Raw genomic sequence first — 16,923 nt, forward strand, 5'->3', positions numbered from 1 at the left:
TCTATGTTGCCATCTGTTAGACAGCCATGGAGGCAGGCACACCTACACCCTCTGTAGACCATTTAACATGAGGGCATTGTCTGGTGCTCTTTTAACACTAAACTAACTTACCTTGGATAGCTAATTCACCCCCGCAATTAAGAGGAGAAATTTGTGTTGAAATTATTCATGCAAATGCAGCCACCATTTTCACGTGTTTTTCAAATCCACAAATATATTCTTAATTTCATAATGAACAAATACATGGACGGGAGCGAACGATCTCCCGTTTAAAAATTGGCAATTGAAAAATGGAAAACAAGCCTTATATGATCTTCTATGAGGTAATTATTTCACACGTCACAAAAAACGTTTTTTTTTGTGTGCTTCCGAAGAGCTTGTTTTGCCTTAACCCGAAAAACAAAGATAATGATGGTTTTGGCTACTATATTTACATTTATGGATATGGAATCTAGCTAGAATGAGTAGCAAGTTTATGATAAAAAATACATCCAACAAAATAACACATTTTCCCACTTTAAAACAAAATACTTGTAGAGTACTTCTTTTACTTAATTTGTTAGAAGAAATTTGTTAGGAATTGACAATACTATTTTCCCAGTGGATATAATTGAAAAAAGAATTCCAATAGAAAATAATTTATGGGACAGCTTATGCGCGGACGTATACAATATATTAAGCATTTGGCAAATATTGCTACAGCGGCATAGAAGAAGTAGCAACACATGAAGAACGCCTTCCGGCTTCAAGATAAAGCCAGCTCGAGGGGGAAACAATTCCAGTTGCATTATGTTTCCTGACTTTTATTTCATAAACGAATGATAGAAGATAATATAAAGGCTTGCTTACCATTTTTCAATTTTTAAACAAGAAGCGTAAGATGGCTTGTTTCCGTTCATTGTGATGGAACAATTGCAGTTGCATTATCTTTCCTGACTTTTATTTCATAAACGAATGATAGAAGATAATATAAAGGCTTGCTTCCCGTTTTTCAATTTTTAAACAAGAAGCGTAAGATGGCTTGTTTCCGTTCATTGTGATATGTCAAAAATAAATAACAAATATATTTGTGGATTGGAAAAACACATGAAAATCATGAAAGTATTTTTGGATGCAAAAAAAAACCACGTGAAAATGACAAATATATTTGTGGATCCAAAAATCGTGAATATCATGAATGTATTTGTGGATCTGAAAACCACGTGAAAATCATGAATATAATTGTGGATTGGAATAACACATGTGAAAATCACCAATATATTTGTGGATCTGAAAAACATAGGAAAATTGCGGCTGTATTTGTGTGAGTAAATTTTTACACAATGGTGATTTACTGGCAACAAGTTCAAAGTGTACCTCTCCTACTGCCCGAAGTCAGTTGGGATATGCTCCAGCTGATTTATCATTCGTGATGATAAACGGTTTAGAAAATGGTTGGATGGAATTTTTACACAAATCTCTCCCCATACACGCGGTCTGGTAATCAGAGCCCCAACCTTTGTATATCAGCAAGTTTACACAATGACAAAATAGTTTTGGAGCAGCAAACAAAAAAAAACAGATTACAAGCAATAAGTAGAATTTACCAGGATGTGCACCACTACTTTAGGGCTCACAACTGAACACAACCTGTTCATCAGAACAGCCTAACGGTGACTTCATTGAATTTAATCACATCAGACAACATGCCCTCAAACTACACAAATTTTGAGCTATATAAGAATGTGCAATTAGAGACCTGTATAATACACTTTGAAAATACCACAGTGGGGGCAACGACTATATTAGTTTGTGCTAAGGTAGTGCTAGGTTTTTTTCTGTTAAGCTCCGCAAAAAGTCAATTGTCAATTGTTTGTCTATGTGAAGCCCTTTGAGACTGCTTGTGATTTAGGGCTATACAAATAAACTTGACTTGAAAAAAGAGGAAAATATCCCCCCCCCCAATTAACCTCAGTTACTATGAATTTGTCTATTAAATTGTAATAAGTACACCTCTATAACATCGTATCTAATTATCATGTTCCCCTGGCGGGCCTGCTTTGCTATTTGAGACGCACTGCTTTAAGGAGAAATACCGTTTTGGCCCAAATATAAGATGATGTTTTTTGCATTGAAATAAGACTGAAAAAGTTGGGGTCGTCTTACATTCGGGGTCGAGACATTATAACCATTCATAACACTAGATGGCGGCAGATATCTTTAAAGTGAAGTTACGTCACGGCGCCTTAACTTTCGCGTGAGTTACCTCAGCTTATCGCGATTGTTGGAGCTCGTGCGCAGCGGCAAGTTAAAGGTTGCAGGTATCGACTGAGTATGTTGCTGTCATCGTGTGTGTCTTTGACACAAAGTGAGTATATACATTTCATTGTTACTAGTGTCCACTGTTGTGCCGTTTGTCCGATTGCGGTTTGCTTCGTGTGCGCGCCGTTTGATTGACAGCTCCGGCACGCTCCTTTAAGTTTGCCTCGCATCGTATGAGTAGCCGTTACGCAGTGGCACGGCGACTAATGGTCGCCAGCAAATGTGTTTTGTTGTCTCGATGACTTTTGTTTGGCTGTTGCCGAGGGTATTTCATTTATGGTTATTTAGTATAGCAGAACCGTTATGCGCAGTTAGTTATGTAATGTGTGCCGTCTACGAGTGTTTAACCCTAAGCCTAACACCCACACACCCCACAAACCACACACACACACCCTTCACACGCTTCACACAATACCCTTTTGCCAATTTGCCTGTATGCCCCTATGAGCCACAGTGCCTGTTACTTTTTTGCCAATAATTCAGTAAAGCAATCAAAACTGAACCACGTCTTACCTCCTGTGTTTTGACCGACACCCGGGGATGAAAAGAGCATAACCATCCGAGCCAATAATCGGGGTCGTCTTATATTCGGGGCAATACGGTACTATGGAAAACTGACATTTTAACTGCTGGTATTCAAATGGAGCATATGGTCTTGGGATTAAATTAAAATATAAGTAAGGCATGTTGAGCATCATAAGAATGAGACAGACTACCTTCCAAAACCATCTGATTTCAACGGGATTTGCTTCTATTCAAGATTCATAACAGTCAGTCACCCACTAATAATTCTCAATTTAGACAAGAACTACATACTATGTAAATGGCAAATTCACTTAGAAAACCAAATCATTTTGAATCCACTGACAGTTCTCACATTATGAACACTGTGTTAGCATAAATGAACGATAAACCATATTGCAATGTGTTCGCCAACCAGCGCCACAAGGCGAATCATTATTTTAGTTGAAACATTGGTATCAAAGTCATGAAAAAAAGATACTTCATCTGCATTATTCATGATTCATTCTGTTAAAAAACACTTATCTTAATGGAGAGTGGCATTAAAATTTTTTACCATCACATCTGATCTCAGCAATTCAACATGTAGCATTTTTCACCCATAATGCATTAAAATACAAATACAAATGTAAAAGGTGGCTAATAACCGTCCACCCTACTCGGGCTCAAACATACGCTTCTAAAAGCACTTAATTCCGTGTTAAACACGCAAGCTGTGTCAGAATTAGTTTATCTTAGCAATTAGCATAACTTCTCAGTCATTCCTTGATATCTTATAGGAATGATACTTTTTAGATGTGTAGCTTATTTGCCACCATAGAGGTAATGGTTACTGACTCTAGAGTGTGTTTGCAATGTGATGACCCACATTAGTAGTCAGCAAAACTTGTTGTTAGCTAGGTAGTTGTGGTGTAAGTACCACCAAGCTTGACTCGACTGCTTATACGCTTTAATCAAATTCACCAATCTCACACTTTTTCACTAATATCGGCTGATAATTATCGCCACAGATCAATCAGAGCAGCCCTGATTTTAGTGAGGAAAATGCAAATTATGACCCGCTAACCGCTAATTTCAAGCAGTGACTTTTGGCATTTAAATCGTTTGTCTTAATACATGCTCAAACATAGTTAGCGGACAGTAACACAACTTTAAGACAAAAGGATGGGGTCTGACAACACTGGGAAAAGCGGCTACTGTATTGTATTTAAACTGTTCTATTTCAAATAAAACAGAATATTAACAAGCATGGAGCATATTTGAAAAATTCAAAAAACACTGTTAAGTAACAAACCTAAATGAATTATGTTCATTTTGTCTTTGATAAATTCCTGGCTTTTTAACTTACTAACAACTTTGCAGTCTACCGAATCTTTTGACTGTATATGACTGCGTACCAAATGGCCATATTAAATGGTAAAATCCATGTCCCAAACCTATGGTTATTATGAATAAACAAATATGGCATGATAACAACCAATGGACCCTACCTATGAGGGTGGACTGGGGGAGCATGAAGAAAGAAGAGATGAAGCTACTACTGGTGAGTGGAGTAAATGGAGATGAGGTGAAAATGAAATGAGTACAAATGTAAGGTCAAGAGACCAAGCACAGATGATGGAAATGAGGATAACATGGTATGGCATGTGACATGAAGCGTGAATGGAGTGATGCAAGGCAGGACTAATGCAGCTGCTGGGCATCTCACTATTATGAATAAAAATGGATGTAACAATTTTGGTCTTACTTTGTTAAGTGGAACAGAAAAAAGAATTGCCGAACGCAATCAACAATTTTCCCACTGCTTTATACACCCCCCAAGATGAGCAATGGACTGTCCATGCAAAATGCATGCCACCAATTAATAATTTATTCTGCTTTTTATTTCCCATCTCATGCCAAGTTATGAGATTGAAAAAAAAAACATGAGCTGATGTAATTCAGGTACTGTTTCCACAAAACAATTTTCCCATTTCTTTGAGTTTTATCAAATGGATTCTTACTGATTCTGTCTCTAGTAAAATACAATGAGAATATCATCAAGTAACATGTCATATTTGCAGCAACTAATAGTAATATACAACAAGAGCTGTGGGTGTGCTTGAGCTCTTATCATACAGTTTAAGTTGAGTTTTGCTAAGGCTTAATATGCAAAATATTAAAATATATCATTTTGTTCTTTATTTTGACTTGACTCATAGGTTTATTTAAAAAGAGCAAAACACGACTGTTCAATTTGTTGTACATGTGACAAAACATGGAAGTGATCCATATATGATCCTTTACGCACCTTAGAGCTGAAGTAAAAAAAAAAAAGGATGGGTGGATCGGTATCAAAAAGAGCACATTCTAATGAAATCGGATCGGAAGCCCAACATATTTTATCAGGACATCACTACTTGATGGCTTTCACAAACATTTGATAACTTCTGGTAATTTATTGGAATCTCTCAAGCCAACAAGGCGTTAAGGCAAACATATCTTAACGTTTCCAAACCTTCAAAATGAGACATTCATTCAAAATATTGGCAAAAAGGACTACTTTGAAGCTGTCAGCAAATCTCATTAGTCCATTTCTGGCATTAAATCTAAATGATTATCGATGCTATTTCGCAGGTATAATAAATAAATTTGCCTTTGCTCTCCCATTGTGCTGTTAATTCAGGCCCAGTGAATTTCTACCTAACATCCAAAGAAATTCTGAGAGAGTAAAGCATGAGATTTGAAAAAGCAGAGGTGTGGCGCAATGGGTGCAATTATGAAAAAATATTTAAATACTGCAATACCATCCATCCATCCATCTTCTTCCGCTTATCCGGGGTCGTGACTCCCAGATTTCCCTCTCCCCAGCCACTTCATCCAGCTCATCCCGGGGGATCCCAAGGCGTTCCCAGGCCAGCTGAGAGACATAGTCTTTCCAGCGCGTCCTGGGTCGTCTCCTACCGGTGGGACATGCCCTGAACACCTCCCCAGGGAGGCGTCTAGGAGGCATCCTGGTGAGATGCCCAAGCCACCCGTCTCATCCGGCTCCTCTCAATGTGGAGGAGCAGCGGCTCTACTCCGAGTCTCTGGACACCCTGCGGAGGAAACTCATTTTGGCCGCTTGTATCCGGGATCTCGTTCTTTCGGTCACGACCCATAGCTCGTGACCAAAGGTGAAGGTAAGAGCGTAGATCGACCAGTAAATCGAGAGCTTTGCCTTTTGGCTCAGCTCTCTCTTCACCATGACGTACCGGTACAGAGTCCGCATTACAGTTGACGCTACACCGATCCGCCTGTCAATCTCACGCTCCATCCAGCCCTCGCTCGTGAACAAGACCCCAAGATACTTGAAGTCCTCCACTTGGGGCAGGATCTCATCCGCGATCCAGAGAGGGCCACCCTTTTCCGACTGAGGACCATGGACTCAGATTTGGAGGTGCTGATCCTCATTCCGACAGCTTCACACTCGGCTGGGAACCGCTCCAGTGAGAGCTGGATATCACGGCTTGAAGAAACCAACAGCACCACGTCGTCTGCAAAAAGCAGAGACGCAATGCCGAGGTGCCCAAACGGGACACCCTCAACACCTTGGCTGCGCCTAGAAATTCTGTCCATAAAAGTTATGAACAGAATTGGTGACAAAGGGCAGCCTTGGCGGAGTCCAAACCTCACTGAGAACGAATCCGACTTACTGCCGAAAATGTCAGCCATGACAGCCCCACAACATCCAGAGCCTTTAAAAACTCTGGGCAGATCTCATCCATCCCTGGGGCCTTGCCACCGAGGAGTTTTTTAACTACCTCAGTGACTTCGACCCCAGAGATTGGAGAGTCCAACTCGTCTCCAGGCTCTGCTTCCACAATGGAAGGCGTGTCGGTGGAATTGAGGAGGTCTTCGAAGTATTTTCCCCACCGACTCACGGCGTCCCGAGTCGAGGTCAGCAGCACGCCATCTCCACTGTAAACAGTGTTAACGGTGCACTGCTTCCCCCTCCTGAGACACTGATGGTGGACCAGAATTTCCTCGAAGCCGTCCGGAAGTCATTCTCCATGGCCTCGCCAAACTCCTCCCACGGCCGGGTTTTTGCCTCAGCAACCGCCGAAGCCGCGTTCCGCTTGGCCATCCGGTACCCGTCGGCTGCCTCCGGAGTCCCACAGGCCAAAACGGTCTGATAGGACTCCTTCTTGACGGCATCCCTTACCGCCGGTGTCCACCAGCGGGTTCGGGGATTGCTGCCATGACAGGCATTGACCACCTTACGGCCACAGCTCCGGTCAGCTGCCTCAACAATGGAGGCACGGAACATGGTCCACTCAGACCCAATGTCCCTCGCCTCCTCCGCGACGTGGGAAAAGCTCTGCCGGAGGTGGGAGTTGAAGCTCTTCCTGACAGGGGATTCTGCCAGACGTTCCCAGCAGACCCTCACAGTACGTTTGGGTCTGCCAGGTCGGACCAGCATCTTCCCCCATCATCGGAGCCAACCCACCACCAGGTGGTGATCAGTTGACAGCTCCGCCCCTCTCTTCACCCGAGTGTCCAAAACATGCGGCCGCAAATACGATGACGTGACTACAAAGTCGATAAGTGAACTGAGGCCTAGGGTGTCCTGGTGCCAAGTGCACACATGGACACCCTTATGTTTGAACATGGTGTTCATTATCGACAATAATAGAACACCACTCGGGTTCAGATTGGGGGTGCCGTTCCTCCCAATCACGCCCTTCCAGGTTTTACTGTCATTGCCCATGTGAGCATTGAAGTCACCCAGTAGAACGATGGAGTCCCCAGAAGGAGCGCTCTCCAGCACTTCTTCCAAGGACTCCAAAAAGGGTGGGTACTCTGAGCTGCCGTTTGGTGCATAGAAACAAATAACAGTCAGGACCCGTCCCCCCACCCGAAGGCGGAGGGAGGCTACCCTCTCGTTCACCGGGGTGAACCCCAATGTGCAGGTGCCCAGCTGGGGGGCAATAAGTATACCCACACCTGCTTGATGCCTCTCACCGTGGGCAACTCCAGAGGGGAAGAGAGTCCAGCCCCTCTCGAGAGGGCTTGTATCGGAACCCAAACTGTGTGTGGAGTTGGACTATGTCTAGTCGGAACTTTTCTGCCTCGCACACCAGCTTGGGCTCCTTTCTAGAGAGGTGACATTCCCCGTCCCAAGAGCCAGCTTCTGTAGCTGGGGATCAGACTGCCAAGGTCCTTGCCTTTGGCCGCTGTCCAGCTTACTGTGCACCCGAACCCTTTGGCCCCTCCCACAGGTGGTGAGCCCATGGGAAGAGGGACCCACGTTTCCTTTTCAGGCTTGCCCGGCCGGGCCCTATGGGCGAAGGCCCGGCCACCAGAAGCTTGCCTTCGAGACCCACATCCATGCCTGGCTCCAGAGGGGGGCCCTGGTGATCCGCATCCCGGTGAGGGAAAACTGAGTCCATATATATTTTTCTTCATCAGGGGTTTTTTGAGCCGTGCTTTGTCTGGCCCTTCACCTAGGACCCTTTTGCTATGGGTGACCCTACCAGGGGCGTGAAGCCCCAGACAACATGGCTCCTAGAATCATTGGGACACGCAAACCCTCCACCACAATAAGGTGACGACTCACGGAGGAGTACTGCAATACTACTTTTACAAATATATAAATAACCCAACAAGAATATTTTTGCAGCTGTAGCTGTTATCAGCATATATTCTTCATGACTACCCTGTCATAAACCCAAAACAACCTAGAAGACCTCACGATCTGACATGTAACAAATGAAAGGTGGTATTGTCTGTTGTAGCTTTGGCAAATACTGTTGACAGATGTTGTCATCAATGATCACCTAAATAGGTCCACTCACAAGACCCCACACCTTGAAATTGGCACAGAAACTAGGGCGGTAGTCAATCCCAAAAAAAATTAGTCCAAATTTTCACCCATGGGATTGGTTGCTGAGGCAAAAACAGATAGATTTAAATCAGCTACAGTGCACTACATGCTCTTGACCTGACTGGTCCTTACCACAACGCTAAATCAAACCAAGCAATGAAATGTGGCAACAGGGTTAATGGATCTAAATCAGACAAGCTGAAAAGAGGGATTTAGCTCAGCATCGTTACGGGGTTCTGCTGGCGTGACAACGCCCACGTGCCGGTTGACCGGTAGCGCATATCAGTCCGATTAGGGTGTAAGTTATCACTCTCAGAATGATCGGGTCACAATTTTAATCATGACGGCCAACAAAATGTCGGGTAGGCCACCTGCGCCAGCCAACGCAGTCGTCTCTCCTCTTGGTTAAAGTTCAAAATGGTGAAGTAAAAAATGGAGGGCAAATTATTTCATGTCTGAGTTTTTGATTATGTTTATTACAAAAAATACATCTGACTTATTTAATTATAATACAGTATTATTTTAATTTAGACTAAATTTTATAGCCGGTCCCACCCATAATAATGGTTTAATCCGAAGTCATTGTCGTCCCGTGATCAACGATTACTCAACCAATAAGAATTTGGTCAGACAAGGGTCCTTGTCGACCAAACATCAAACCAACCGACCAGCAGATGTCAGCCCTAGCAAAAACTTAACAAAGGACTAAATGAGAAATATATCAAGCAATGCCACAGCAGTAAAAATAAATAAATAAATAAGTGAGTCATTTTATACCTTGTTCCAAAGGCCTCTTGGTTTCCTGTGGGGGAGTCGAGGCTTTCTCCTGACTTGGGTGGTCTATCACGATTCATGTGTTGCAGAATGGAGCTCAACTCTGTGATAACTGTGTTCTTGGTGTCTGGTGTAGATGGGGGGCTATGAAGCTCAGGGGGTTGATCACCCCACAGCTTTGATGTCCTTTGAGTGGGCGTCCTAGGTGGTTCAGAGGATGAAGTTCGAGCAGGAAGAGCCTGAGGTGGGGACCCATAAGATTCTGGTGGTTCTTCAATTAGGGCGTCATGGTAAAGTGAAGTTCTGTTGATGACTGATTTTCCTTTGGGTTTCGGAGGTACCGGGGGTCTATCCACCAGGAAGGAATGCCCATCTGCAGTAGCATAAAGGCTCTCCAGGGTGGTGTCACAGAAGCCTCCCTCTGACGAAAGGGTGGAGATGCTTGACACGGTGCTGGTGGTCTCCATGTGCTGAGGATCTCCACTGCTGCGGCTGTCTACCTCTTCAATTCCAGAGTCCCCGATCCCTGCTTCTGGGTCTGGTGGGGGAGGAGGATACGAAGGGGGAGTACTGTTTGTCATTCGTTTGTGTTGATCAGTAACAAGTGTAGGGGCATGGACATTATATGGGGGGAGCAGAGGCCCCCCATTCCTTCTCTGTTGTTGAAGCATTTGTGCAATGGCACTCGCCTGGTCATCAGGGATGTCAATGCTGTTTGCAAACTCTAGGGGAGGTGGAAGTGGCTCTACAAAGTCAAAATCCTCATCAATGTCAACTGATGCCAGAGGAGGAGGGGGTATCCGGAAGGGTAGCTTCACAGGTTCATCTAAGGATTCCCCTAGAGGAATGCTGCGTCTTCGTGTTGAGGAGGATTGAAGATTAATAGACAATGATGGGCCACTGCGAGGATCAGGTTGATTGGGGTCTTTAAGCTCAGATGGCCTGTTGCTATCCCGCCCTTCCAACTCTTGACTATTTAACTTGTTGCTTGCCTCTGTGCTGGTGTGAACCATTAAGAGCCCAGCTGATTTAGGAGTGTCAGCCACATCTGCTGGTGCACTTTTCCTCTCTTCAACTGCCTGATGTTGTTGCTCTTCCCGGGCTGCGTCAGACTCGTATTTCTGCTCAGTCATTTGCCTCCGCAAGCCGCCTCGACCTGGACGACCCATGGTTGCAGAGGAGATTGCAGCAAAACTCGTCTCGATCCCAGACCGCAACTTGGTATCAATAAAGAGTGGCTGATTAAGATCTGGTTTGTGGCTTGGCTGCAGGGGGAGGGAATGGGCTTCATGTTTGGGAGTTTGCGGAACCTGAGGAAGATTTTGCTGATTTTGCTGATGATTTTGTTGCTCCTTCATTGCTCGGTCACGAGCTGCGAGGGCCAAAGCAAGAGGAGAATTAGGGTCAAGAGGTTTACCAGTGACAGGATGAAGGTAGGTTCCATTGGCCCTGTAGTGGCTCTTTGGTGGTGTGGCTGGGAGACTAACGGGGCTGTCCAAGTTAGGACATTGTCCTGTTTTAGTGTTTAGAGGCTCCCGAACAACTGTGGGCTCTGGAGTGTTGAAATCGGTCATGTTTCCACTGCCTCCCCCGACAGGAGGTCCAAGGTGCACTGCTGGAACCATCATCCTCCTAAGTCGCTCGTCACTACCAAACATGCCTTCATCAATGGACTTTGACTGCCGAAGCCGAGGTGTTGGTGTAGGGCCAATTAAATCATCATCCCCCATATCTACTGACTGGAAGGAAATAGAGTTCTTTCTTGCCTCAAGTCTTTTCTCACGGTCTCGTACCGCCCCAGCAATAGCTGCCGCAAATGGGTTGCCTAGAGACATTGGGTCTTCAGGACGCAAACCACCACTTCCACCAACAGTTGTCATTAGAGATGGGTGCTCTGGAGTGGTGGGCTCAATTTCCATACTGCTACCCTGGCTGCTCTTGCCACTGCTGCTGGTGGATGGTTCCTTGACAATGATGGTCGGAATGGGGATGGAAGAGCATGTTCGCTCAACAGGTGTAGTAGGCATGGAAACTGGGCCCGATGGGCTTGCTGGCATATGACATGTTTTTTCTGGACTGTCCTCAACATTTGACTGTTTTACTAGCATGCCCTTTCTTCGGGCTGGTTTTGCTGGCACATACAAATTTTTATTGCCTACCTCAGAGTAAGGGTTTTCGGGCACTGGTGTACGCCCTCGAGTGCGCGGGCTCTCAAAATGCTCTGAACTCTGTCTGTGATAACCTCTCCTCAATGTACCAATATCTGAGGTTCTACTAATACTTGTCACTGCGTTAGGTGAGTTCTGGGTGAAGCTGGGTCTTGTGGTACCGTAACTCTTGGGTGTTGAGACAGCAGGGGAGTTGTAGGCAGGTGGTGAGGGGGGAGAAATGGCTGGAGGAGGAGGGATATCCTCTGAAGTATCTGGCATGGAGAGGCTACGGGAGAACTTAAGAAGAGGTGGTGTAAGGAAACCCTGTTTTTCCTCCTCTGTTGTACCTTGAAGGAAGTGAGCAGAAAGTAAATACAGATTTAGAATATGGTAACACTATTCAAAGTAAACATAAAAAACAATAATTAACTAAGCAAGCAAACAAGTAAGTAAATAAATAAATAAATAAATAGATAAACAAGGAAATAAATATATAGATGGTCACAAAATTGATATTACAATGAATGAATTACACAATTACTAAAATATGGGTTTAATTATGGTATTGTTTTTACATAATAATTAAGGTTAGTATAGGATAATGTGGTGAACCTATTTTTTTATGCTTGATAGTACAAGCAGAGAATATCAATGTAAAGTAAAGCTAAAGCGCACAGCACTCTTACTCAGAAAATCATTACAAACTTAACTTGCAATGAAAAAAGGACAATAATAAAAAAGTAAATGATCAAAATGTTAACAAGAAACTTGAATCAAAATCTATACACCATCCAGCCATCTAATAGATATGGAACCTCAGCATGCATTTGTCAATGAAAACACTTTTAGTGACAGATAAGACCTTGGAGATGCACTACTCTTTCAGCAGACCAGTTTTTAAGTGTCAAATTTAAAATACCTGCTGTTATGTAACTAACCAAAGAATATAATGTAAGAAATTGTTCTTTAATTTTGCTGTCTAATGAATATTGTTCATTACATAGTTATGGAAAACATCTGCACAGCAACACAGTGTCAAAGCACTGACCACGATTCATCATCTTAATAACAACTCAGTATTATCAATGGAGAGTTCGCCGAGTTAGCCGACATCATTCTAATTCATATATTTAATTTATACTCCAATATAATTTAAAATATAATCATATCTAATTTATAAGATTTAATATAATTGTTGCACACAGAGCAAGAACAAGACTTCTGACCATTAAAGTGATATTTGGTACAGTTGATAATGTACAAGGGAACAAGTTACTGTAATTTTTCAGGTTGCATGTCATCAGTGTTACACAATACATAAACATCTAAAATGTAATCATACCTATAGACTTTTGCTTCCTAAGCACGCCCTTCTCTGGTAACCCCAGAAAGGCCCCTGGCACAGTGGGTGGGACCACTGCTACTCCCTGGCGGTCATGGTACATGGACTGCAAACATGAAAATTGTTACTAACATACAGAGAAAACAAGCATTTTGAAATTTTAACACTGTAATCCTTATCTCCTGAAATGATTTTAATACAATTTATTTTTGTCTTGGACACATTTTTTGTCTTGCACACATCACAAGAAGTTGGGTCAAAACAATTCAACATGTTGAATATTGCCAATTTGAGATCAGAGTGGCCCAAACATTCTTTTGAGCGGTTAAAATCTATCTGAACATATGGCAGAAATATCTATCTTTGTAGCTATTAGGACAATTGGAGTGTCCTTAAGAGTGTCAAGAGGGGAGAAATCAGGATAAAAACAGGCTCATGATAGGACTGCGTGAATCAGGCTTCAGTTACATCCGAACCTCAGTTCTCACACTTTTCCTTATTAAAATGAATGGAAAAAGAATCCATCCATTCCAGCTCCAGAACCAAGCAGATTTGTGCGAGGCCAAATACAACAGAAATATTTTGTGAACATGTACCTGTTCTAATTTAAACTTCATAAAACTCTTACAGATTAGTACAGTTGTGGTATCTTACATTTAGTTCAGTGGGTGTAATCAAGCAACGACTGGACGGCCGTGGCTTGATTGTTGCGATCTTCATATCAATTGGTGATGTCTTCTGGGCATGCGTCATCTCTTCAACTTTATCTGCAAAAAAGGCAATTCATGATTTCATGAACAAACAAAGGGAAAACTACCAAGCTGTTTTGGGGTTTGCAAAGCTTCTCGTGAGCCAAGTGCAAGCTAATCATTCACTCTATTCGGGCTCCAGAGCTTTGGAATGCCCTACCAATGGATATTAGAACTACTACCTCAGTAGAAACATTTAAGACACGTTTAAAGACACATTTCTATGAGATGGCCTTTAACTAACTTGTGATGGCCGATTTGGCCGGAGTTTGTTTTGTTCTCTCTGCCCACCCCCTCCCCGGCTGGGGAGGGGGTTAGGTGGCTCAAAAGCTGATCGCGGCTAGCTGGATTCTCGGGGACCAATTCAAGATGAAGGAACTGCAGCTCAACCCCCTTGAAGACACGGCCAGGACAACCGAGGGCACCTCCGACATCCATTTTTTCATTGATTTTCATATTATGTATTACTTTTGCACTCTCTGCATCCATTATAACCTGGTGATCCTGAAAGGGGGATCCTTCCATCTGTGGTCCCTTCTCAAGGTTTCTCATTTTCCCCTGGCAGGGTTTTTTTGAGTTTTTCCTTGCCCTTTTGGGAGCTTATGATCAGGGGATGCTTTGAGAATAATTGTCAATTTTTGGCTATGTGAAGCCCTTTGAGACTGTTTGTGATTTAGGGCTATACAAATAAACTTGACTTGACTTGACTTGACTGGGTTCCTTTTACCACACTCAGTTGCGGATGAAGCTGCAACAGAAAACACTAGCGTAATACGTACAGGGGGAGCAAGTGGACTGAGATGAAATGTCTTGGGTGTGTCAAGCCTTGAAAGACGTGCAAAGTTATTTCAAGCAGCCGACTCAATAGCATCATCCAACTATTAGGGTTCTTCCTCAGGCAATACCAAATGAGGAATAATTGTTCATTTATCAAGTATGCCGTGAGCTTTCTGTCTGGTCTCTCTTTTTTTGTTGAATCCGACTGCATACTTGTCTGGACTGAACTCTCTCTGCGATGATGCCATTAGAATGAGCCCATATGTTATGCTTATAGATGCTACATGCTAGCCCTGATATAGCCTCACATCACCTCCCTGACTTTTTTCTTTTGTATGTAGAAAGCTTCCATGCATTACAAGGTGCGATTACTTAGAGTGACTCGGAAAACAATCCTCTTCTTCTGCGCATCTATACACAGAGGAGAGGAATGGGGAGAGGTGGGTAGGTTTAAGGAAGGAAGGAAAGGGGAGGAAAGGAGCATCAACGATCTTAAGTAGTTTACTATATATTCAGCGCAGTCACACACCATCCACACACTACTCACACGCAAAAATAAACATTTCCTTTCTCTGGAAGCTGCCTCCCAATTGGATTTCAACTACATCATCACAGAACATGTAACATGGTTGCCCTGGAAACCTATCTCTGACTGAACCTTTTTTTATCATTTTATTGGAATAACCTTTCTCTTCACACATACAAATGTGCACACATTTACTGTACCAAGCCATAGAAATATAAGCCCGCGGTGACACAGGGGGAATAGGAGGAAGAATAAAGACACACACAAAGAAGAAGAAATGACAGCAAATTTCCTTTTTTTTTTTTTTTAGGTCAGACCTAATTAACAAACATTGACTCACAGAGAATGTTTATTTTTTCTGGTATGTGTTTTGGTGACATACAAACACAATCTCAAACACTTTACACTGCTCAGCATGGCATGTTTTGGATAGGTTTTTATGTTATGCCTGTATCTCACGTAGTCACGAGTGTGCATGTAGCAAATGTTGGTATTCCTGGTTCCTAAAAGGTTGCAAAGAGTTGCAAATGACAAAAACTGTTGACTATTAAAGCTTTTGGCAAATGTCTTTGCAACCTCGAATGAACCCTGAGGAAAAATCAACATTCAGGCCGTGCACAAACCCTCGCTAACCTTCGCTGCTCAGTGAGATACAGGCTTTAGTGTTACAAAAGAAAATTGTGTGTCATCCTGCATATGAGATTCAGGAAACAATAGTTGGTGGACTACCATTCAAAAACATCCTAACCAAACAAAAGCCAAAATGAAGAACAAGCAATAAAGTGTTGTACAGCAAGCAGACATAAATCCTTGAACACACTTTCACGTTACAACAGCAAATCATGCAGTGGCTGAGAAAGACAACAACAGTTTAAAAAACCACAATAAATAAAAAACATTGTTAATTCATTGCAGAAAGCTGGAGAAAATACAGTCAATATACAGTATCATACTGTTAGCATGCCTATAATAACTTACCACCTTTCTTTTTCCTTAGAGTGGCTTGGAGTGACAGAAAACATTGTTCAGTCTTGCAAATAAGTACAAGACAGACCCCATTTGTTTGGAAAACAATCATTAATCAATTTGATTACTACTCATAGGTTAGAAATTATGTTTCTATTATTCATCAGTAAACTTTGCTTTCATTCTAATTAAATAAGGTACAAGCAATGTAATAGTATCAATACCAAGCTGGCTACAGTATAATAATACACACAGTAGACTTACCACTTCTGTAAAACAGTACTATAAAGTAAACAAGTAAAATCAGCAGATCTGGAAAGAAAAACATGCTGACCACATGAATGTTTCCATCAGCATTTTTCTGCAGAAGTTAATTCATTCTTCTGCCATTTATTTTTTCACCATTGACCCCTATCCATGCTCGTGCAACTTTGACACGGGGCACAGTACTGCAATTCGTGATGATGGAGCAAAGTGTGTAAATCATGAGCTTTTTTGAGAAAAAAAACAGACGAAAAAACTTACACATCTATTTAGAATACTTGGTTGAATATTTTTTATTATTTATATTTCTTGGTAAAATCAAAAGATATGAAGCTCTTTTGAGTTGTTTCTGTCATAAAGGGCTATATAAATAAATTTGACTTGACTTAAAAAGATACAAATGTAGGCAAAAACGCATTTCAGGTTCTTGGGCCCCCAGATTTGAATATTGTAAAAATTTGAAAATTAATAACAAATCAAAGTGTCTCAATGTACATGTTTTTCTTAATGCCAGTTTACTCTCACCAATTACCTATTCTTGGGGAATTCCAGTAGCAAGGGTAACAAACTCGTCAAAATATGAATTACCGTCTAGAAATGCATTAATCTGCACTGCAGCCAATATTCACAATGTTTAAAAGGAAGAAAGCTAAAGTGGAGCAGCCATTTGGACTGTGGAGCACCACCACCTCTTCGCTGTCGAGAGG

The 16,923-nt window shown here is 42.4% G+C and overlaps 1 protein-coding gene across 9 annotated transcripts in view; it reads right to left on the reverse strand.

Annotated features, from left to right (window-relative positions):
• Nucleotides 1-16,923, reverse strand: part of LOC148400041 (SH3 and multiple ankyrin repeat domains protein 2-like) — a 267,857-nt gene that overhangs the window by 13,215 nt on the left and 237,719 nt on the right. For all 9 annotated transcript variants that reach the window (XM_088371807.1, XM_088371808.1, XM_088371805.1 and 6 more), the window contains 3 exons: nt 13,589-13,701; nt 12,935-13,040; nt 9,446-11,939 (listed from right to left, as the gene is read on the reverse strand). In XM_088371807.1, coding sequence (XP_088227933.1) covers nt 9,446-11,939; nt 12,935-13,040; nt 13,589-13,701 — 2,713 coding nt within the window. The remainder of the gene's footprint in view (nt 1-9,445; nt 11,940-12,934; nt 13,041-13,588; nt 13,702-16,923) is intronic.

Source organism: Syngnathus floridae, chromosome 3, assembly GCF_059516105.1.
Source record: "Syngnathus floridae isolate MCC-2025c chromosome 3, RoL_Sflo_1.0, whole genome shotgun sequence".
Classification (NCBI taxonomy): Eukaryota; Metazoa; Chordata; class Actinopteri; order Syngnathiformes; family Syngnathidae; genus Syngnathus; species Syngnathus floridae.